General features: G+C 36.0%; 1 protein-coding gene across 3 annotated transcripts in view; it reads left to right on the top strand.

Annotated features, from left to right (window-relative positions):
- The first annotated feature begins 8,666 nt into the window (after nucleotides 1–8,666).
- LOC124721851 (homeobox protein aristaless-like) overlaps nucleotides 8,667–24,769 on the top strand; it is a 128,149-nt gene continuing 112,046 nt past the window's right edge. Inside the window, exon 1 of one of the 3 annotated variants that reach the window (XM_047246981.1) lies at nucleotides 8,667–9,625. In XM_047246981.1, the coding sequence (XP_047102937.1) occupies nucleotides 9,400–9,625 (226 nt within the window). In that variant the 5' untranslated portion in view covers nucleotides 8,667–9,399. Of the gene's footprint in view, nucleotides 9,626–17,678; nucleotides 17,704–24,769 lie in introns of those variants that run through there. The other 2 variants (XM_047246983.1, XM_047246982.1) reach the window with 2 other exon arrangements.

Genomic DNA, 24,769 nt, shown 5'->3' with positions numbered 1-24,769 from the left:
ATGAGGTGAACCTTATACCTATACAAGAACACATGAAACTTTTGAGAGTGTAGATGATAGCAAACGCTTCCTTTTCCTATCATACATTTGGAACCGTCCTCATATCATTGTGAGACAACAGCACCAAGTCCATACTGAGAGGTGTCCATACTAAAACCAGATGGTGGCCAGGATGGAAAGTAGCCAAAGAAGGAGTAGAATGTAATTTAGATTTCAAAAGTGTGAACATGCGCCCACAGGCTGGTGTCTACTGAAGAGGAGCATTGTTGTGGAGCAACTCCTGGAGGAGATGGGCCAACATGGCTACACCTGGAATAAATTTGTGATAATAAGCAATTTTACCAAAAAATGCATGGAGTTCTTTGACATTCGTAAGGTGAGGCAGAGCTGTGACCATGGTGACTGACGACATAAAGTATTATGACCATCCCAAGAAACCTCAGACCTCAAATACACAACGGATGGCTCATACAATTGTCACTTGGCCAAGTGACCTTGCAGTATGTAGGACTGTGAACAAGGCACATAAGTTACATAAATTCTATTCTGTAGATGCACCCATCTCAACTATGTCATCAAGATGCACCCTGGAACGGACATTTTCAGTTGTTAAAATAACACTGAAAAATTGCTGGGGCACTAGCCACACCGAACGAAAGGTGTTGATATTGATACATCCTGAAGGGCATATTAATCACAAGAAGCCATTTAGAATCTTCATCCAATGGAACCTGTAAATAGGTTTCAGATAAATCTGTTTTGGAAAAAAACTGGTCCCCTGCAAGTTTAGCCAATAGCTCGTGCAGACAGTATCAATGATTGACTGTGCATTAATTGAAACTTTATAAAGTCACTGCAGAGGTGAAGCTGACCAGTTGCTTTTCAACACTCTCAGAGGGGGTAGACTACTCGCTTGATGTAAAAGGCCATATGACTATGACCAATGTCAGCTTGTCCAGTTCTGATTTCACTTTTATTATGCAAAGCCACTGGAATAAAGCACACACGGAAAAAGCATGGCTATGCTCTAGGTTTCAGGGTAATGTGAGATGCAAAATTAGTGGCACAACCTAGCCCACCTAAGAAAAGATATGAGAGCTCAGAACATATAGAATTTAACTGCCAGTAAGGGACTTGGTTGGAAATGAGGTGCACCATATCCAAAATGGAAAAACCAAAAGCATTGAAAGCATCCAGTCTGAACTAATTTGTGGGACCAGCATTATCCACTACCAGGATAGTCAAGGAATAAATCACAAATTTATACATAGTGAAAGCCATAAATTGCCCCAAAATTGGAATATGCTGCTTTTGGTAAATAACCAAACATTGAGTAAGTGGAAACAATGCTGGAGATTCTAAATCCACATAAGTTTGTGATTTCAGGAAAGTCATGGATGCACCCATGTCCACTTGTAGTCAGAACATTTTGTCCATCCCTCACACTTCAATAAACAGTTTGTTATGATTCATAAGCACTGGAGGCACACAGTTAACATCCATTCCATATCTGCAGGAAGGGGCTGGGAATGACACACAGACGCCGCATGTTCTTTTTTCCTACAACTGCTGCAAGTCACCCAGCACTCGGATCATACGTACCTGTTACCTTGCACAAATCAGTATGGGCAAGATGGTAGTGTGGAGCACTGCTGTTGCTGCATTTGTCGTGATGTGGCACGTGGATGTCAAGTGCAGCCCAGAGGCAACATTTGTACAGCTGCCACATTGTCCGCTCCACGAGCTCAAACCAAAAAAGCATGAGACACCTCAAAAAATTAAGCAGTATTCAGCATTTCAGCCAAAGATGGAGTCTCGCACTGTAGTGCGCATTGATGCACCTCTTTGTCAGGAGTCAAACAAGTGATGGCATCATGGACCATAGAATCAGCATACGAATGATAATAAGCATCAGTAACAAACTAACATTTGTGGCTGAGGCTGTGGAGTTGGGCCACTCAAGACCAGTAGGATTGGTCAATGACAGAACTCTACATGTGCTGCAACAACATGTTTGCATTTACGGTGATAATTAGACTACAAATTACACATTACCCCAAATGAAAGGGATGCAGGCTCCTGGAGTGGTGCTAACTGGCACAGCAACTGGTAGACCTGAGGACAAATCCATCAGTGACACCAAAAGTGGAGATGTGTTGCATCACAGTCTTTGGCCACTGCTGAAAGGGCAGTGGACACACAGATGGCATGAAAGCCTGCATAGGCATTGTGCCTGAAAGTTTGTGATAGTGATCGTAAGAGCCTGCTACTGCTCAAGGAGAGACTGGAGCACTGCCTCCATCAATAGATGAACTGAAGGAACAACAAAATAGACAGAGCATGCAGAAGTGAGCGTCTCTTTCATTGCCAATTGTGTCATACTGTAAGAGACAAACAATAGCATTGCCACAATGAATGAAAGTTTACTCTTCTTCCACATACAAGCAAACAACAGTTAGAACATAGCCACAAACATAGCCACAATATGGGTACTGATACAATCAGTTGCTGACAATAAGTATGAACACAGTACAAGTGTGAGTGCCTGTTGCACTGTGCTTATAAAGGGGAGGGCTCCAGTATACTGTGCAGTGGATGCCATGTGTGCACAAGTCATGTGGTCCATTGTAGGTGGCCAGACCGTGCAAACCGTGTTTGCCGATTATTGAAAATCTAGCACTCCAGGAGCCTATTGCTATAGCGCATATCCATATGCAGGGTAACAGCAGTAGTTAATGTTGTACCTGGGTATTGTTGTAGAACCTCTTGAGTTGTTTTTGCTTTCTTTTATGGTGATATGTCAATATTTTGTGAATTTAGTTCATGTTCCAGCTCTACTTCTTTATTTCTGAAACTGCAGAAATTCCAAATAGCCTATTTATTTACACTTCCTATTCCATGGGATTTGTTCCTGTTGTATGCCAAGGTCATCTTCAATTTATCTGTCCACCTTGCTTGTTTCTGGAGATTCTGAATAATATTATAATTCCCCTATGACAGGACACCAGCTTGTAGCCAGGATAGCTAGGTGGTTGGCCTGCCACCTTTAAGTATCCCAGCACACCTATTTTTCTTTTGCAGTTGTTCCCCTTAGAGGGTTGCCTTTACTAAAGTTATGGGTCCAAATTTTGTGAGGTGTCCTTCCCTGTTTTTCATCAAGGTTGTCACCTCTAAGAGTGTTGGTTTCTGTATTCATAAGAGACCCCTGCCCCTGTATGTTGTCAACTGCTCTTCATCTGATGCCTGTCCAAGATATCTGTCTGGCTTGAATGGCTATGCCAGGAGTTTGAGCTCCTGCCAGCATAGCTGTCTGGGTTAGAGCAGAGTACACAAAGCATCTTGCTATATTAGGGCAGCAGAACCCAAGGAGCATGTTGGAAAAATAACATTCTATGAAAGCCATAGCTTAGAATTTTCAACATAATTCCAAGCAGTGAGGGAGAAATAACTAAATTTTAACCCCTGAAAAAAATAAGATTTACAATGGGCTGTTTTATATGTGAACGTTATGCTGTATTAACTGCCTTGTGCATCACCTCAGGACAAGATAGGATTTATTAGGGCATCTTGAAACAAAACTTTGTTTTACAACCAAGGAAATTCTTCTAAACTGTTTTAATACTACCCTTCACTGTGGAAAGTAACTGTCATATTTCCTCTCTTAAAGCTGGGAGTGAATCTCCAGTATCTTCATAATCCTCATGAGCTGTATGTGGTAGACCCTAGAGTGTGTAGTTAATAGGAGTGTATTATGAAACTTATCAGTTGATTCCAGTGTGGATTCAGAGCATCACTTTATTCAGTACAGTGTAGTATGCCTGGAAGAAACTATATGGGACTTTTCCTGCCCAAATATCACTGTATAGGGAGCCTCTTCAGTATTAACTAAGCATGTAATATTACTCTAACTCCATCTTGCTTCTTACCTTAATTTGACTCTTTATAGAAAATAATTTTTTTTGGGTGAATATAAGAAACCATCTGAACTGCAGAGAAGATATAACAAGGATTGTAGAAAGAATTGCATCTGCTTGCTGTGCCCGAAGTATGTAGTAACATATGCCTCAAAGTAATGTATTGTGCATGTGTTCACTCAGTCATTAGATATGGTATAATTTTGTGGGGCTCAGAGAGACAGACCTCAGGAAAAAATTTGTGATCTATAGAGCACTCTTGGGATAATAATGAAAAAGGATATGTGTGGTCATTCCCTTGAATTATTTAAAGAGTTAGAGATCTATATTATCTCGTGTGAATATATTTTTCAAACATTAGTGTGAATCAGAAAAAATATACAGCACTATGCCACAGACAGCTGTATACCCAAACAAAACACAAGAACCAGTATGTGTTTGCACCTATAAATAAAACACAATATGAGAACTTGTAATAGTATCAGATACCAGAACAAGACATTTAAAAAAAATTGAAATGGACTGCTTTAAAAGAACTATTAAAGCATGTCTCCTTTAAAAAGTTATTATACAGTCAAATGTTATTTAAATTAAATAGAAATGTAGCAAAGGTCACAACTGACATCAATTTGCAAAATTAATGTAATGCTGTAATGATAACTTTCTTTAGTTAGCTAGGAGGCTGTGTGTTGGTACGGATATGGTACTGTTTTGTGCCACATATTATTTATTGTCTTGATTCCTCTACTCAGTTATTAATTTTGTTTATTGTGTAACAATATTACTATATTGTGATATATTTTGTTTATTGTCTTGATTTCTCCATGTATTTATTAATATTGTTGTTTGTGTTATATATGTAATATGTTGTGTTTATTTGTCATTTATGTTGGTATCTAAATGTATCTGCTTTTTATGTGTACATATCTGATGAAACATGTATCATGTATCAGTACGTGTACATACATCTACATCAACATCTACATCTACCTGGATATTCGGCAAATCACACTTAAGTGCCTGGCAGAGGGTTCACTGAACCACCTTCACAATAATTCTCTATTATTCTAATATCGAACATTGCGTGGAAAAAAAAACACCTATATCTTTCTGTGTGAGCTCTGATTTCCCATATTTTATTATGATGATCATTTTTCCCTATGTAGGTGGCATCAACAAAATGTTTTCACATTCAGAGGAGAAAGTTGGTTATCGAAATTTTGTGAGAGGATTCTGGTCTGTCTTTTTGACATAACAAAATTTCCTCATGTTACATAAAATATCAGTAGTGCTTGCTGTCCATGATTCCCATATGAGGCCGCAGTGAACTCACTGCAGCATTTATAGAAGTGATTTCTGAAGCAAAATGTCATTCCTGATGCTGCAGCTGAATTTTATCTCATTACTGGAGTAAGAGTCTGGAACACCTCCTGCAAATGAAATAAATAAATTTTGCTCATTATTTCTTTATACACCATAGACGTGCCTAAAGAGAATCAACCCATGTACCATTTATAGTCATACAAAAATTATCTGAAATTTATATCTTGGCTGCTCATCATTTCAAAAGCTTAAATCCTTTATACATTTTGTGAATCTGATCCACATCTGCTGCACTTCCTAGTCTTGTATCTTAATAATTAACTACACTGTAATGTTTGAGAAAGTCACTGTAGCTCTTAATGATGTTACACAACAGAAAATATGTCAGTAGTAAGAAATATCTGTTTCAGATGTTATATCTGCATGAATCTTTGAGGATAATAGAGCTGACTTTCCTCTATCTTGCTTCTCACAGTCTCTAAAGAGGACATTGTGTGCTATTGTAATATTTCCTTACTTATTGCAAATCCTACAAAAATAAATGATATAATTCTTTATTAGTAATGTCTGTTGTAGTTTGCCATTAGACATAACATATAAATTCTATTCACACACAATTATGTTGCAACAAAATGGTTTTGAGAATTTTTGTGGTAATATAGAATTAAAGAGGCAATTAAATAAGTAATGTAGATTTTGGTGAAGGTAAATGTCAGAGATTATTTGCTTGGCAATAATCAGTAATTGGAATAAACCCTATCTCTTGTTGTTCATTAAGAAGTGCAATATTATATAGAAATATGAGTAGAATATTGTTTCATGTTAGTCAGCTTATCACATGAAATATAATAATTGAAATATAAGGTGGAAAATATTAATTTCATTTGTGCTTAATTCTTAAAGGAATTCATCAGTGCATTAAAATTTAGAGCTTTAAATTTTGGCCTTGTGAAATCAGTTTTTATTATGTGGAAGTGACAAACCGAAACAACTGTATAGGAATCAGACTGAGATGTGAAATGGTCAACTGACAATAATTTTATTCTTCATAGTTCTTAGCATAGGTGGTTACAAAACATCAAGCATAATTCTCATTAAATGTGTTTATTTCAGCAAGATAAAATTTCAAAGTATATTGTTAAAAACAAATTCAAGACATAGTTTATTAGCCACTTCTTCTAATTGATTACAATTTAAACAGAATCAACTGTAACTAGTTTTGTAACTACTACCCCACTTACTATTTCATCTAAAATAAGGAGCTAGTAATCAGAAACAGCATGTAAATGAGTGTACAGATGTACAATGAAGCATAATTTGTTTGCTTTCATGAAATAAATGTTACCAAAATGGCAGTTGTTACATTGGTGCTTGAGTAACATTATTAAAATAAGGTAACTGTTTTAGTAGTACTGCTTCTGGATGCAGACAGTGTAAATTTATGATTTAATGCTTCCTTTACTTTATAAGTTATGTATGCAATGTTATGTTCATACTTTGCACTCATATATATCACACTAAGATATGGTAGCATATTTTGGGGGAATACCAGTTTGGCCAAATACTTGTTTGTGCTTCAAAAGAGGACAATAAAGATAATCAGAGGTATGTCACACAGAGAATCATGTAAAAAAGTCTTCAAGGAACTACAAATCATGACTCTACCATGTATCTATATTTATGAAAGTATATGTTTTATGAACATTCTTTGTTAAATAGTCAAGTTCATCACTACAAAATGAGAAACAGAGACGACTTTCATAGAGCAAGTCACACAAAAGCTATGTGTCAAAAAGGTGTTCTTTATCAGCCAAAAATCTTGTTTAGTGCACTACCAAAGGGAATTAAAAGTATACCAAAATTCCTCGTATTCAAAAAAGAACTTAAAAAATATTAATTAGCAAGAGTTTTTATAGTGTCAAGGAATACTTAAATCACCAGCATTCAATGTACAGTAACTTATTTCCTTCATCATAATGACCCAAAATGCTCATAGAAAATTAAATTGTATTAATCTATTATTCTAATTTAGCGTATTATGAATGTTGTTACTCATATGGTTTCATGTTATATGTAAAATATTTTATTTATGGACATATAATTGTAAATCTTTTCATGTCATATTGTCTATGTAAGGCAATGTATGACAAATCCTATATCATTTTTATAATGATCAGATACAAGGATGCTAAGTAAATAAATAAATGTGAAATCAGCATTTTTTTTTGGTTGTGTATTTTGTCTTCCATTTCCTCTATGCACAGGTGACAACTTTTTGTTCTTTAAGTCTTATAAAAGTCAAATGTTTATAACTTGGTTTGTGAGAAAATGCACTTTTGTATCTTAAAAAAATATAAGACTGTAACAGAGAGTTTAAAAAAAAGTTAATTTAAACATTCATTCTACATATTTTCTAAAAACAAAATCAGTGCAAAGACCTTGGATTGGGTTAAATAAATCAGAAAGAAAATAGATTTAAAAAGTCTGCCATGCAAAATCCTGTATCCATTACCTTTATCATATTTAAAATATCACTACACACAGGAAATTTTTAAATTTGTATTCTATGTTGTAATAAGGAATCATTTAGCCTCTTTAAAACAATATGAACTGTGTGTAAAATTTTTATCTGGTTTTATGTAATATCTGCACATTTGTTTCAATCTGGAACAGAGCCTAGTTTGTTATTTATTTTTAATAACTTTTCTTGCTAGATAAATATCCTTTAACAACACAATTCTTTGTGAGAAACTGTCATTAAGAACAGTTTTAAAAGAAAAGTATTGCTGCAGTGTACCTAATTATGTTATAAAATTTAAAATTTCTTTAGCACTCTACTGGTTTTCCAGAAAAAAATAAAAGAATTATTTGAGTAAAATATGTAATACTGCAGTAAGTTTTGTTACTGGTAATGAGAATTGGAGGTATTATTTATCACATGCAACAGAAAAGTTACGCAGTCACCAGCAAGAGAAATTAAAGCTCTCCTCCAAATAAAGGCTCAGTTCAGGGAAGCCTTATGACATACAATCCATGCTTGGCTATTCAGAAGGGGGCAGGAATTTTGAAGGTTGAGGGTCTGCTAAGGGGGAAGCCCTGCAGGTGCTTACCACCATTGAAATGAACATTAAGAGAGGCACTGTGAACATGCACATTCAGGTTAATACAGCAGTTCTGCAAACATTTTGTGCAGCATGTAGAACTTTTACATTTGTTCTGAAGTAATTGTATCAGTGCACTTAAGTGATAAACAGTTCATGTGTTAAGTGCAATAACAGTACAGCGTTTTATATCTGTTTCAGGATTAATGTAGAACACTGTAAATGAAGCATTAGTAAATATTGCTATTTTTTTTAAACTATGTTCTCACAAATTTTATTTTTTAGAATATTTCAAAAGTACTGTATTGTGTGAACAGAACTTGTTCTTTGTTGTGATTAAAATTTAGGCATCATACTAACAAAGTCGTGAGTTAAGATAATCAAAAGCTATCCCAGAATTATCTTCCTCATGGTGATCTTTTGTGCATAAGACATTTTTATTATCAGAGAGAACAACACGTGTCCTATTTATCTCGAATTAATTTTTATGAAGTCTCTCAGCTTCATTGACTGTTTTAATGTGAGGTGGGAATATTTTATCAGGTAGCTGTGTGCTTCTAATTGTGGGAAAATATGAAAGAAAAGGTCAGGCTTACAAATGTGAAATGGAGGAAGACATTCATATGGCTTCAAATCCATTCTGTTTGACAAGCAACACGTCTGCGCAGTGTAGTCAATAATATTAACTTCCCTTCCCACCTTGCAAACTCTCCTTCTTACCCCTACCTTTTAACTCCCTCACTCTCTTTTCTTTCTTTCTGTCCGTCCCTACCCTCTCTTTCTTATTTTCTCACTCCAACAAAAACACACAGTTGGAAACATGAGAAAAGGCTGAGGGCTGTAACATCAGTTAACTTCAAGTAAGAAATAACAGCAGCTGTACTATGTGACATTACTCGATCTGTGGTGGCAGTGAACTTAAAGCAGACATAGTAAAGTTTAATATATTGAACATGATTATTTATTCATAAACAAGAATGATTTTCTATTTAAGAAATAACAACATCTGTACATATTTTGTGATGCATATAATGGTGTACAAATACATAGAATAGCAAGTGATGTCACAAGACGATATGGAATTAAAACCATTAGTAGATATGACTGAACTTCAGACGTTACGAACATCAAGCAGCAACTGTGGATATTCTATAAGTGGTCTCCTCAATTCTCTGTCTGGTGTAACTGGGGATCCACTTGTTTCAACTACTGTGGGTTTATTGTCAACAGGACCAATAGCAGCATCTTCAGCTTTAATGGCACCATTTGGATCAACCCCTAAACTCAGTAAGTTGACACAACTATGCTGACAAGAATTTTATCCAAACACATTTATTAGAAATTTAAGTGTAAAATGTACTGTACAAATTGACTTAATTATATGAAGATTTGATAGGGTTAACAATGCCAGCATATAAACTGTTCCAAACAGTTTCCCTCATTGAAGTAAAGCATTCTTATTTATACAAATAACTTGAGAATGTTTTGACCATAAGAGAAAAACAGTATTTGAGAGTGCAGAAACTATTTGGCTCATTTGCAAAATTTGGTATCAGATTAAATACTGGTACATGAAAATTTTATTTTTACATCTTGGCCACGTTAACTTCATATCTTTCTGAGCAGGACACTATTTGTAATAATTTTCTGGAAAAGTATTATTATATAGCTTCAAACAGTGAGAAAATTTGTGCAGAAATCATCTCTCTACATTGAGTTATTATGTTCAAGGTTTCTCATTTCCTTTAGTCTTTCAAAATTTTAATTAATTTCCTTTTATTTAAGAAACTGTAAACCCAATTTTAACAAACACTATACTTTTTTCACACTTCATAAGGCTCTGCAAACAGTTTTATCTCCAGCACTGTATTACATGTTAGTACTGGCATTCACTGCATTAGCATTATTAAACATGTGGTGGATAAAGAAAGTAAAATGTTAATTTGGAGAAGTATTGTCTTATGAAATAATTTACCATCATTGTTAACTTACGCACTTGATACTCACAGTTACTTATTGTATGTAATGTATGTAGCAGCACATATTTTTGAATTAGTTTGCAGATGCTTGCACTTTGCTGTCATGTGGCACACTGCTTCTAAATAAGCTAACAAACACTCCCTTCCATTGAACATTATTTGGTTAGATGCAAATAAAGTTAGTAGAACTTAATTTTGAGTAATGTAATTAGGTACACCGAGGGCCTTAAGAAACTCTAGCTATTCTTCAAAGCAGGTAGGCATTATTTAGCATATGAAATTATTATTTCACTTTGTTTAAAATCTTCCTCTGTCAAAGGAATGCAGAAATATTGAAAATACACTGCTGATCTTCATAACTTTAAATGTTACCTGTATGTCAGTTCTAACTATAAAAGGAGTATGTTGCTCTTATTTTGAAAGTTGTAATTGAGAGTTCATCTCCAAGGAATTTATTCAGTGCTTTCAGTTATAAAATGAAACTCTTATCTTGGTAATTATCAATAGTAGGACAAAACCAATTCTCATTTAATCACTGCGTCTAATAAATTTCATTTTCTAAATACGTCTTGAATTTACTGCTTAGCATAAATAATGAATTTTGTTGAATTTTCTGTGATATCTGATGTGTTCATAAGACTTCGCAATGCTGCATAAAATGCAAATAAATTTGTAATTAACAGTACAAGAATGCAAATTATTTAAATTTAGAAAACAGATAGCAAATATAAACAGCACTACATACATATAAATGTAAATGCAAGATTAGCAACAAGTAAAATGTATTAACAATATTTATTCAGGAGCAGTGGTTAAGAAGTGTAAATAAGTGCATGAGAATAGCGCATATGCATTTTACATTATATACTTTTGAGAAAAAAGTTTTGCTGGCCCACTGTCAGGAGAAGTTCACTTGTTGTGCGTACCAAATATGTCTTACACTGAAATATTCCACTTGTCTTTTCAGCTGATTTCAATATTTTATAAAGTCAGTCTCAACAGATGTATTGCAAAGAATCATCTTCATTCAAACTTGAAATCCTGAAATACAATTTTATTAATATGAAACAGGTATTTTTGTCTATAATTTCTCATTTGTCCATGCTCTTCATTTCTATATACAATCTGTGAAGAGAATTTTGAATCTGAAGAAATTTAAATTAGAAGATCTAAATGTTATTACTTGAGACACAAAGAGAGGATGAGCAAAGAATGTTGGTTGGTGCAGTATAATCAAAAAATGGTGAGCTAATTATTATGATTTCCTTACTAATATTATATAGAGGAAAAAAGAAGTAAGAGAGAGAAAGCGCAAAGATTGGACTGATAACTAACTGAAACAAGGGGGATAGTAATAGTAGATGTTGTATTATACATTATGTAATTATCCTACACTATAAGTTCATCAAAATAAACACTCATAATGTGTAGGAACTGGTGTTAGGAACATGCAGGTGCTCCATAGATCCCCATGCAAAGGACAGCTTTTTGGGATGTGGAATGTCTTGGTAGCTAAACATATTCTATAAGTGTTCATACGTGCAAGTTTTTCTTCTAGTATTGTAATCGAATGCTGCTAATATCTTATATTAATAAAAAATTCTAACTGTACTAGCATGTACAGTAAGAAGGTCTTGGTATTTTTTTTTAGATGGGGGGAGGATAAATAGAGAGAGAGATCATATTATACACTTCATTGCTGCATTTCAATAACACCAAATTACAGATTTCAGAAGTGCAGTTATTTCTATATAGTAGCTAGTTCATAAGGTGTATCCTTGATTTATTATTGAGTGTGTGCTTGCAGTCTTCTGCCATGAAGTCTGCTGTCTGCTTGTTAAACAATTGTATCCCATTATGTGTCTCCTTCTTTGAATACAGTGTCTGAGTAAACATAGTTTTTATTCCTAGTGTCAGGGTTGTGTGTATCTCAAGTCATGTCCATGTTTATGTTGATAGCCAAAAACCTAGTTAAAGAGTAAGTGAATTGCTGTTCAGTGTTATGGCATTCTTTATAAAGATATGAGTAAGTGTTTACTTTTATCTTTGAATAATAACATCACAGATTTCATTTGTACAGTAGCAAACAAAAAAACTGCAATTTGGGAGAACACAGCAAAAGAAGTTTTAAGTGTATGAAGAGTGAACAGTAAGTTTAGGAGGAAAACTAGAACTAATTTTCTGCAGAAGATATCAATGTGGTGTTCAAGTTAGATATTAATTTACTGCTTATCATGAAATCAAGTATTTCACCTACAGAATTTAATTTTTGTTTCTAGGAATGAAGAATTATCACTCCACTCACATTTCATAAGAAGCACTTTAACATTTTCAAGACAGAGCCGAGTCTCAGAGACATCACATTTTAATTTATGACTTCTTTGCTGCAAACTCTATTGATACCAAATTTTGCAGATAGTATCCACATTTACTACTGAATGTACCTGCAAAATTATATCATTGTATGACTTGGGGTTTGGGAGATATGATATTTATTGCTATGGGACAGTGCCTGAATGAGAATTTGGCCCCTCTCAAAAGTTTTAAAAGTGTATAGTGATGAACTCACTCTTTACTAACAGTTTTTGAATAAATTTCAAATATTATGGGCATAAACTTAAAAAGGAATTTCTGTGAAGCTGTACTCACTTGAAGAATTTACTGAAACTGGTCCTGTTGCTCTTATTGCAACATATTTTAAAACACATGGCTTAGTTAATTATTTACTTGCAATTGTGTGCTGCATAATTTATTTTATCATAATTTGCTGCACCCTCTAACAGAATTGGTTACTGGGATAATAATTGATTATACTCAAAAGGAAATAGATTTATTTGTGCCTAAAATGCTGCGTGTCAAGAGTTGATAATGACTATATCATAAAATCCATTTGAATAGGTCAATAAAGAAAGAAATTTAAGGTCATTCTAACAACTGTAGCAATTTGTTATCTGTAGAGAGAGTAAAGTCTGTTTGTAATATGGTCCGACACTTGCAGATTCTTAACAAATCTGGGAGTACTATAATCTGTGCCTGTAATGTTACTACAACATCTACAAGCCACATCATGGAAACTTATAGGTATTAGTATTAGTAGTGAAGAAAGTGGTATACAATAATATTTGAAGATTCTAAGTTGTTAAACAATGAAGTTGAAACATGGTGTAGAATGTATTCATAGCTGGAAAGATTCTGGCATTATATCAACCTTCCAAATTAAGGTGATGAAGAGTGGACCACAAAAATGTAACTATTATCATACCGTTTTCCTAGTGAGACAATTTTCTAATTTGTCTTCACTCTTTATTTTGTTCATTTCTGCACTAATCTCTGTATATCTGAATATTCATATATCATTGGCATACCTCTTGCTTAACATGAATATGTAAAATTATGAACATGTGTTACTCTTTTCTTTGTTGAAGTTAAGTTTCAAGTCATTGACAATAACATGCTTCAGTTTCTGGCTTTGGTTGAATTCTTGGTAGAGATGATACATTCCTGCATTACTCTAATCTTCTTAGAAAAATGTGAGTGAGACTAATGACTTCCATAACTGGGAAACATATTAATGTAGTCCCTTATTACTTGAACATCACCTCCAGGATGCTACAAGTGATTTATATTTGCCAGTGCCATCATTGGGACATATACACTACTGGCCATTAAAATTGCTACACTACAAAGAGGACGTGCTACAGATGCGAAATTTAACCGATAGGAAGAAGATGCTGTGATATGCAAATGATTTGCTTTTCAGAGCATTCACACAAGGTTGGCGCCGGTGGCGACACCTACAACGTGCTGACATGAGGAAAGTTTCCAATCGATTTCTCATACACAAACAGCAGTTGACCGGCGTTGTCTGGTGAAACGTTGTCGTGATGCCTCGTGTAAGGAAGAGAAATGCGTACCAACACGTTTTCGACTTTGATAAAGGTCGGATTGTAGCCTAACGTGATTGCGGTTTATCATATCGCAGCATTGCTGCTCGCATTGGTCGAGATCCAATGACTGTTAGCAGAATATGGAATCGGTGGGTTCAGGAGGGTAATACGGAACGCCATGCTGGATCCCAATGGCCTCATATCACTAGCAGTCGAGATGACAGGCATCTTATCCACATGGCAGTAACGGATCATGCAGCCACGTCTCGATCCCTGAGTCAACAGATGGGGATGTTTGTAAGACGACAACCATCTGCACGAACAGTTCGACGACATTTGCAGCAGCATGGACTATCAGCTTGGAGACCACAGACAGGAGTGCTTGTGATGGTGTACTCAACGACGAACCTGGGTGTACAAATGGCAAAATGTCATTTTTTTGGATGAATCCAGGTTCTGTTTACAGCATCATGATGGTCGCATCCGTGTTTTGCAACATCGCGGTGAATGCACATTGGAAGCGTGTATTAGTCATTGCCATACTGGCATATCACCCAGTGTGATGGCATGGGGTGCCATTGGTTACACGTCTCGGTCACCTCTTGTTCGCATTGACGGCATTTTCAACAGTGGACGTTACATTTCAGATGTGTTACGACCCGTGGCTCTACCCTTCATTCGATCCCTGCGAAACCCTACATTTCAGCAGGATAATGCACGACCGCAAGTTGCAGGTCCTGTACGGGGACTTTCTGGATACAGAACATGTTTGACTGCTGCCCTGGCCAGAACATTCTCCAGATCTCTCACCAATTGAAAATCTCTGGTCAATGGTGGCCGAGCAATTGGCTCATCACAATACGCCAGTCACTACTCTTGATGAACTGTGGTATCATGTTGAAGCTGCATGGGCAGCGGTACCTGTACACGCCATCCAAGCTCTGTTTGACTCAATGCCCAGGCGTATCAAGGCCATTATTACGTCCAGAGGTGGTTGTTCTGGATACTGATTTCTCAGGATCTATGCACCCAAATTGCGTGAAAATGTAATCACATATCAGTTCTAGTATAATATATTTGTCCATTGAATACCCGTTTATCATCTGCATTTCTTCTTGGTGTAGCAATTGTAATGGCCAGTAGTGTACCGCCTCTGACAGTAACTTTCAGCTTTTTTACTCTTAAAGAATGTACAATGCACAACATGCTATAAAAGAAGTTCTGGTTTTTTCTACTTAGGAGTAACATGTCCAATATATTTCCTGAAAAATTTTCTTCTACATACAATTCCATTGGCATCATTATTTTTTGCTTATTTTTTTTTTATTTTCATAAATATGTAAATGCCAATGAACACCATCTGAATATTTTAAGTTGGTTTATAAAATTCCATGAAAATATTTTTTCTTGTCATCATTTACTTTCTGTATGCAGTTCCATCTACATCTACATGGCACTTGCACAAGTTCAGCTGATATTACTTCCACTTTAGTTGTAACATGCAGCATTTAGACATTTTCCAGAAATTCTTTTCCATAATTTCTCTTGTCTCTTCATTTTTCTTGTGGATCAGTAAAGGATCACATTGTTTCCTGCACGTCTGTGTACACTTTTGTTGCTGCTGCTTTTTTTCATTGCTGTCCAAGTACAGCTTTTTATTTTAATACTTGTGATAGTCATTTAATTTCTTAACAGTTGCTTTTTCATCATTACTGTTTTGTTTGTCACTAGGAACATATTTGTTAGAATTTTTGAACAGAGCAAGCAAATATTCATTGAAAGGCTGTAGTTACTGTTTCTCTGATGCTACCTTCACAAAAGTATTCATACAATAGCAGAGGTTTTAATGTCATTTGATTTAGTCTTAACTGAGAAAAAACTACAAAATGACTCTGGAATTCAAAAGAGTGATAATTGTAGTAGTATATACACTACTGGCCATTAAAATTGCTACACCAAAATGAAATGCAGATGATAAACGGGTATTCATTGGACAAATATATTATACTAGAACTGATATGTGATTACATTTTTACGCAATCTGGGTGCACAGATCTTGAGAAATCAGTACCCAGAACAACCACCTCTGGCCGTAATAATGGCCTTGGTACGCCTGGGCTTTGAGTCAAACAGAGCTTGGATGGCATGTACAGGTACAGCTGCCCATGCAGCTTCAACACGATTCCACAGTTCATCAAGAGTAGTGACTGGCGTATTGTGGTGAGCCAATTGCTCGGCCACCATTGACCAGAGATTTTCAATTGGTGAGAGATCTGGAGAATGTTCTGGCCAGGGCAGCAGTCAAACATGTTCTGTATCCAGAAAGTCCCCGTACAGGACCTGCAACTTGCGGTCGTGCATTATCCTGCTGAAATGTAGGGTTTCGCAGGGATCGAATGAAGGGTAGAGCCACGGGTCGTAACACATCTGAAATGTAACGTCCACTGTTGAAAATGCCGTCAATGCGAACAAGAGGTGACCGAGACGTGTAACCAATGGCACCCCATGCCATCACACTGGGTGATATGCCAGTATGGCAATGACTAATACACGCTTCCAATGTGCATTCACCGCGATGTTGCAAAACACGGATGCGACCATCATGATGCTGTAAACAGAACCTGGATTCATCCAAAAAAATGACATTTTGCCATTTGTACACCCAGGTTCGTCGTTGAGTACACCATCACGGCACTCCTGTCTGTGATGCAGCATCAAGGGTAACCGCAGCCATGGTCTCCGAGCTGATAGTCCATGCTTCTGCAAACATCGTCGAACTGTTCGTGAAGATGGTTGTTGTCTTGCAAATGTCCCCATCTGTTGACTCAGGGATCGAGACATGGCTGCATGATCCATTACTGCCATGTGGATAAGATGCCTGTCATCTCGACTGCTAGTGATATGAGGCCATTGGGATCCAGCATGGCGTTCCGTATTACCCTCCTGAACCCACCGATTCCATATTCTGCTAACAGTCATTGGATCTCGACCAATGCGAGCAGCAATGCTGCGATATGATAAACCGCAATCACGTTAGGCTACAATCCGACCTTTATCAAAGTCGAAAACTTGATGGTACGCATTTCTCTTCCTTACATGAGGCATCACGACAACGTTTCACGAGGCAACACCGGTCAACTGCTGTTTGTGTATGAGAAATCGGTTGGAAACTTTCCTCATGTCAGCATGTTGTAGGTGTCGCCACCGGCGCCAACCTTGTGTGAATGCTCTGAAAAGCTAATCATTTGCATATTACAGCATCTTCTTGCTATCGGTTAAATTTCGCATCTGTAGCACGTCATCTTCGTAGTGTAGCAATTTTAATGGCCAGTAGTGTATGTTTCAGTGGCTGTTACTTATGTGGAAGGTGTGAAATATGTCTGGGACTGACATTTACAGATAATGAAAGTGGAAGAAGTGGTGTATGGGAACTAAAGGACTGATCAACATATGATCTTGTTCATGGAGGTTTCTAAAAAATACTGGAAGATGAAAGAAGGTATAATGCATTAAATATATATTTATTACACTTTTGCATACAGGAATAAATAATAATCAAATTGTTGTTTTTGTGTTAAAAGTGTTTAAATGGCTCTCAGCACTATGGGACTTAACTTCTGAGGTCATCAGTCCCCTAGAACTTAGAACTACTTAAACCTAACTAACCTAAGGACATCACACACATCCATGCCCGAGGCAGGATTCCAACCTGCGACCGTAGCGGTCACGCGGTTACAAACTTAAGCGTTTAGAACCACACAGCCACACCGGCTGGCTAAAAGTGTTTAGTTTAAGTGAGAAAACAATCGTCAGAAAAAAGGGTGTTAAATCAAAGATGCTCAATTGAGTATTACCTTGAAAGAAAATGAGATTGTATTTCTAAAGAGCAAAAAAATTCTTAAATATTTCGTTACTGTAGTGGAGTTAAAAAGTTAATGAGCTATAATTGTGCATTACTAATGTATAATAATTGTGGAGTAATTATGATACATAAATTTACGAAGTGTGACACTAATACACTGATGTGCACCACTTAAGGACGAAAGTAATTTTTGCATGTCATGTCACTGTCAAGTAATATCGGTTGATGGAATCTGGACCATAATTAGAAACATTTAAGTCTTCACAATTTGTGATGGTCCCCTGGAGATTACAAAAGGCAGGACGAGGTTCTTAATAGGATGTGTGCTCTCTAAGGACAGCAGTGCATGCTCTGCGATGTGCTTCAATGCTGGCCACAAAGCTGGTAAGAAGTTCTTGTGGTAGGATTTTCCATTCCCCCACCAGTGCACTTCACAACTGCTGGATGTTCATTGGTACATGTTGATTTCTGCAACACATCTGCCCAATGCATCCCACACATGCTCAATGGAATTTAAATCTAGGGAATGGGCAGGTCAGTCTTCCCACGAATAGCCTGTCGGTTAAAGAGCTCCCTGACATGCACAGCTTAGTGAGGTCGCACATAGTCATCCATATAAATAAATTCAGTGCCCAGTGCACCCCTAAAAAGACCCACATTGAGTAGGAGTATTGTGTCACAATAACATTGACAGGTGAGCCTACTGTATCAAAGATTTGGAGCTCAGTACACTCATGAAATACTATACCTTCCAACACCATAACACCTGGACCACTAAAACAATTGTGTTCAGCAATGCTGGATGTGCCTTCATATGGAGAGAGGTGGAAACTTGTAATGTACACTTGAAATTGATGAATATGATTGTTTTTATGATCGAGGTGTTACTATTTGTGGAGGTATAACATTACATGGGCAACTGACCTCCAAATCTATCGATGCTCTTTGGTCAATGTTTTTGTGACAGTGTGCTTCTTCCTTATAAGTATTTTTTCAGCATCACTTTTGGCCCTGATTTCATATTTATGGATGACAACGCACAAACCACACCAAACAGCGTAGGCGGGAGGACTTGGAATGAGGGGATATTCCATGAAGGGTCTGGCCTCCCTGTTCCACTGACTTAAATCCAATCACAAATGTTGGAATGTGTTGGGGAGATGTATTGCAGCACAGCCACATGCACCAATGACCAATCAGCGTATTTTGAGGTGGTGGTGTCCAACAGTTCGTAAATATTTGAAAAATGTCATATTGCTGCCTTCAGCTGCTGGCCGCCATCAAGCAGTTGTCAACTGCACTAGTGGAGGAATGCAGTGCTCTGCCACAAGAACTCCTTACCTATCTTGTGGCCAGCATCAGACCACATGCAAAGCATGCTTGCCATCTGCGGTCATGATATTCCCTATTTAAAACCATGTACTATTGTTTTAATGTCCATGGGACAATCATGAACCACCATGACTTCAGCATCATTATTATCTTTAAATAAAAGTGACCTTTCCATTCATTTCACTTCACTCTGCACCAGCAACAAATCTACTGTAGGGCTGACTAAAAATTCAACTGAAGACACTGTTTCACTTGTTTAGGGCATTTATTTTGATAAAAGCCCACTGTTGAAACTGGTTCTTTCTGCAATCAATGTCAAAGTAATAGTCTGAGCAAATTCCAAATTTCCACTTTTAGATTTATCTGAATCAATGCAACTGTATGGGGACTTTTATAAATAAAGCTTCACCAGTATTTTGGTATTTTTTGAGACATTGGCCCGCTATACATAAATATGAGATATAAAATTACACATGATGCACTTGAACTCTGTTTCTAATAAAATTTGATGTATGATCTTCTAATATCAAGTCACAGAATTTTATGGCAAGGGGCAAATACAAGCATACTTCATACCCTGGAAATCATTTGGTCATTAGAAGTTAAAGCAGAGGATCTTCAACCCAGTGGTTGTTCTTACCCTTGCTTTCATTTGACTTACTCTGCCAGCTACAGGGGGACTTATAGTTTAATATGTTCTCCTAATCACAGTTATTAGAATTTACTGTGTGATAAAACAGGTTGCACCATGTGAATGTAGAATTGGTATTTTATTAGAAGGAGATTTGTAGAAAATACTTCCAGCCTTTCCAACTATATATTACTAATACTTTTTTATAACTAACTGCCAAAAATTTGACTAATAAACAGTTGCAATATTTGCAGAATACATGCCCAACAGATAGTGTACACTAAATGTAGTCTTATGGAACATGAAGAGCTACATGTTTTAAGTCTGTTCGTAAACCATGAATGCACATATCGCCATTTTTTTTGTTCCTTTATCAGTGTTAATATAAATTACCAAGACTTAGAAGCATCTCACAGGTAAGCAGTGATGTGGAACCCACACAGATATGATCCTCCCTGACCTTCTACCATCCTATGCCTCCACCTCCTCAACACACAACCATTCTCTTTTCTCATCATCATCATCATCAACATCAGCAGTTCTCTAGAAGGGGGCTTGAGGAGATGCTCACTCCTACCACCTTCTGACTCACTTACTGACCCAGAAACATTATGGACTATTGAAAATGACTGCAGAGTCAAAACCAGTTTAGCTGAGAAACAAAATTTGTGAAGGAATTGAGTGACAGTTTTGTAGTCAAATTTTATGAGTTCATGGACACTCACTGCTAATAGCACAGCAAAAGTGAACAAATACACTGTAATTTTACTTACATTCCCAAGTGTCTGTGGGGCAGAAGTATTTGTTCCAATGAGTAACAGTGTAGCAAGAACAAAACTACAAAGTTGTATAACAAATTAAGAAAAAAAAAATTGCGTATGGCATACACATACACAACATGTGATTAATGAGAAGATGACATACAGCCAAAATATCCATTGTTAAGTATTAAATGTAAGTAATACTACTTTCATGGGAGCATAATGAAATACAGAATAAAAGAATGTGACCATATAGGTGTGTAAATCACAAGAGCAACATATATGAGTATAATATTGTTTGTGGACTGCAATGTAAAATAGAAAGTGGTACAAAAATTAATCTTAAGTGCTTATGCCAAGAACGTCACATTCATATAATACAGCCTATGAAACTGTATGCCATACATGTTTCCATTTTTTTTTTTTTAAACTGGAATGCAACGCTATGGTATTTTTTGTATACTTTTACTGTTTGGATCACATATTTCCATTCCTGGAGACAATTCATAATGATTTGTTGCTGGACTGAAACTAGCTGTGTGAGTAAGACTACAAATTTATGGGAAACTGACACATTTTATTTTAAGAAATACCATATGTTGACTTCATCTGGTAGGCAAGAGATTGAGGAGCTATGAAATTTGTCGTGAATAATCCATTCAAGTTCAGAGAAAATAATGACATCCACAATTACAACACTAGAAGAACAAATTACTATCATTACTCTTCAATAAAACTGGCTTTACCTCAGTAATGGGGAATAATGCTGTTACCAAAATGTTCTGTCACTTATCCACTAATATTAAATGTGTGACATATATCAAACCTATATTTACAACAATGTATAAGATAGTTCTTTCTGGGTAACTTCTTGTATTCTGCGAAAGAATCTTGATTTATAAAATTTTGGTGCATTTAGCGCAAAAGTATTACCGGTACATACATACTTCTATTATTAAGCCAAATATTACTTATGAACACAACAATAAATAGTCAGCCTATAACCATATTTATACACAGATTAAATTAATATACTATAAATTTACTCATTTTGTGTTACTACAATACGCTGTGCAAGTGATCCATGGAAGATGTCATTAATTAATTAACCTCTTTCATAACAAATATTATGTGATGTGCTGTGAATCTGTTTTTTTTTCCCACTTAAATTCATAATCATATCCTAAATATGAAAATCTGGCAAATACTACTTTTCCCATCCTCGTTTCTTCTAAATTGTCTCCACATGGCCCACTGTCTTCCCGCTGCTGAAAACTATGAACATTGTGAATAATAGATTAATGTATTGTTCATAGTTTATGAGAGATTTTATTGTATTACAGAAATCTGTTAATGTATGTATGTCAAGTAAAACAGTACTAGTATGCCATATGCAACGATAGACTGAGAGAGAGACTGAGAGATAGGCTCTTTAGGGAATAGACATTTATTTTCTTAGTATTTTTCTTTTCTCATCTATAAACAAATTAAATGAAGATAGTGACAATTCATGGCATCCAACAACGAATTAAATGATCATAGTGACAATTCAGGGTACCAAACAAGTTTAAGACCACATTGATGCATATTGACCTGAAGATGACAGTTTGATAGGGACTATATGACAAAAAATTTAAATATGATTGTGTTAAGAAATAAATAATTTTCTTAAAGAAATACAGCAATCATGAATGTTTTCGCACTTTGTAAATGAAGTATCTTCATCACAGAATAGAGCCTTGGTAGCAACATAATTTATGCCCTAATTTGTGATCTGTATACAATCTAGGCAGATATTAATTGTTTACTGTCATTTTTGTTATTACTTTGTGCCCTTCATAGGCATAATTGTCATAGCTCTCCAATTTTCTTAACTGTAGGATTAACTGTACCTTGTGTATCTCCATTAATAGCACAGGCACTACCTTTCCTTATTTTAATGACTATGCAATAAATTTTGTTAAACTCTTCCTGCAACACATAGTGGCTGCATGGTTTTAGGCACCATGTCACAGATTGCATTCAAGTCCTACCTTCAGCATGGGTGTGAGTGTTGTTCTTAGCATAAGTTAGTTTAAGTAGTGTGTAAGTCTAGGGACTGATGACCTCAGCAGTTTGGTCCCTTAGGAATTCACACACATTCAAACATTTTTAAACTCTTCCTTGTTTGTTTAAAATACTGAAAAACATTTTAGAAATTTAAGTGTTTTAGAAAATGACATAGAAGTACACCCAGAAAGATTTTTATGAGAAAGCTTTCAATGCACAGTGGCAGAAGCATATATATTACTTATATCAGTGAAAACTTTATTCACCCAAGAATTCCATATAACATCACTGAATGAAAATAAACAAAGTATGTTAACTTACTGGTTTGTTTCTGTCTAAGAACTTCTGAAATATGTTTTTTACCTATTTAATTTCATAAAAAAGCATGCATACCCAAAAATTTTGAAGATCATGCCTTATTCAATAATTTTTTATCAAGCAAAAATATTTATTGCTGGTGTTCACTTTAACATGTAGAATTCCATACGTTGCAATTTTTTTTTTTTTTTTTTTTTTTTTTAATGTTAAGAGAGAGGTCATTTTAAAAAAATCCTGTTTGGTGTGTTAAGATTTTAAATAGCATACCACTTAATATTTGTTATAAAAGAGATTATATGGTACTGGTAGACAGAAAGATAGCATTTATGTATGAAGTACATTAAATAGTTTCAATGTATATAGAATGCAGTGTTAAAAGTAAATAGATACCCAAACTTTGTGTATACAGAAACACAGCTGAAAGACATTAAAATCATGTTTACTGAAGTAAAATGAAATCAAAAACTGTAGTTTATGACTTTTAAGGTACTGGGAGTCATTTCAGAGCACAAAATGCCATAGAATAAATTTCACATTCTTAGAACCGTAAGATGTTAGTATCAGAGGATACAATAAGATTTAACAGTTTGTACTTGAATGTGTGCAAGGTAAGTTGAGTGTCAGCAAGCATGTGAAATAATTCTGTTGGTATGAGTCAGGTGTCAATTAATAAAATATCCATTACATTTTAATGCACTGAAGTGGCAGCCCTACTTGCCCTGATTTCATCAAAGTGAGGTAGAAAGATGTATCCTATATTGTTAGTGGCATGTTCCATAGCAGAAACTGTTTTCTGCTTCAATTGTTTGGTATATTGAGCCAATTTCTAAGTTAAATGCAACATACACAGTCACATTTGTGTGTGCTGTACCACTGAAAATGTCCACATTATGGTAATGGAAGCAGCTAATCTTCAAGGGGTAACAATGTTGTAGAGGAATTCTGAGGTCATCTTCAAACACAAGTACTCACACCTCAATACACAGAACTTCTCACCCCACACAAACCACAGCTTCTTCCTAATATCCACAAACACAATCATGTTGGCCATCCTATAGTTGCTGACTTCAAAGCACCCACTGAACATATATCTGCCTTAGTCGATCAGCACCTGCAACCTAAGTACAAAGACTTCCCTCCTATATAAAGATACTAACCATTTCCTAGATTATCTGAAATCCGTGCCCGCAACACTCCCACCACACACCTCGTTTGTCACCATTGTTGCCACCTCCCTCTATACCGACATCCTCCACATGCGTGGCCTGTCTGCTGCTGAACATTTTCTCAGTCAGCAACCACCTGATTCCAGACCAGTGACATCCTTCCTACTCACCTTAATCAACTTTATACTTACCAATGACTACTTCACCTTTGAGAGGCAGACATACAAACAGATCAGGGGTTCAGTCACGGGACCCAGGATGGCTCTTTCCTATGCCAACCTTTTCACAGGTTGCTCGGACAGGGATTTCCTGGGATCCACATCTTCAGCCCCCAGTTTGGTTTAGATACAATGATGACGTCTTTACCATATGGACTCACGGTGAGGCTGACCCGTTAAAATTCCTGCAATCTCTGAATATCGTCTCCAAGTTAAATTTCACATTGT

The sequence above is a fragment of the Schistocerca piceifrons genome, chromosome X (assembly GCF_021461385.2).
Source record: "Schistocerca piceifrons isolate TAMUIC-IGC-003096 chromosome X, iqSchPice1.1, whole genome shotgun sequence".
NCBI lineage: Eukaryota > Metazoa > Arthropoda > Insecta > Orthoptera > Acrididae > Schistocerca > Schistocerca piceifrons.
The sequence above is the reverse complement of the archived record's forward strand: the minus strand, read 5'-3'. Positions and strand labels throughout refer to the sequence as shown.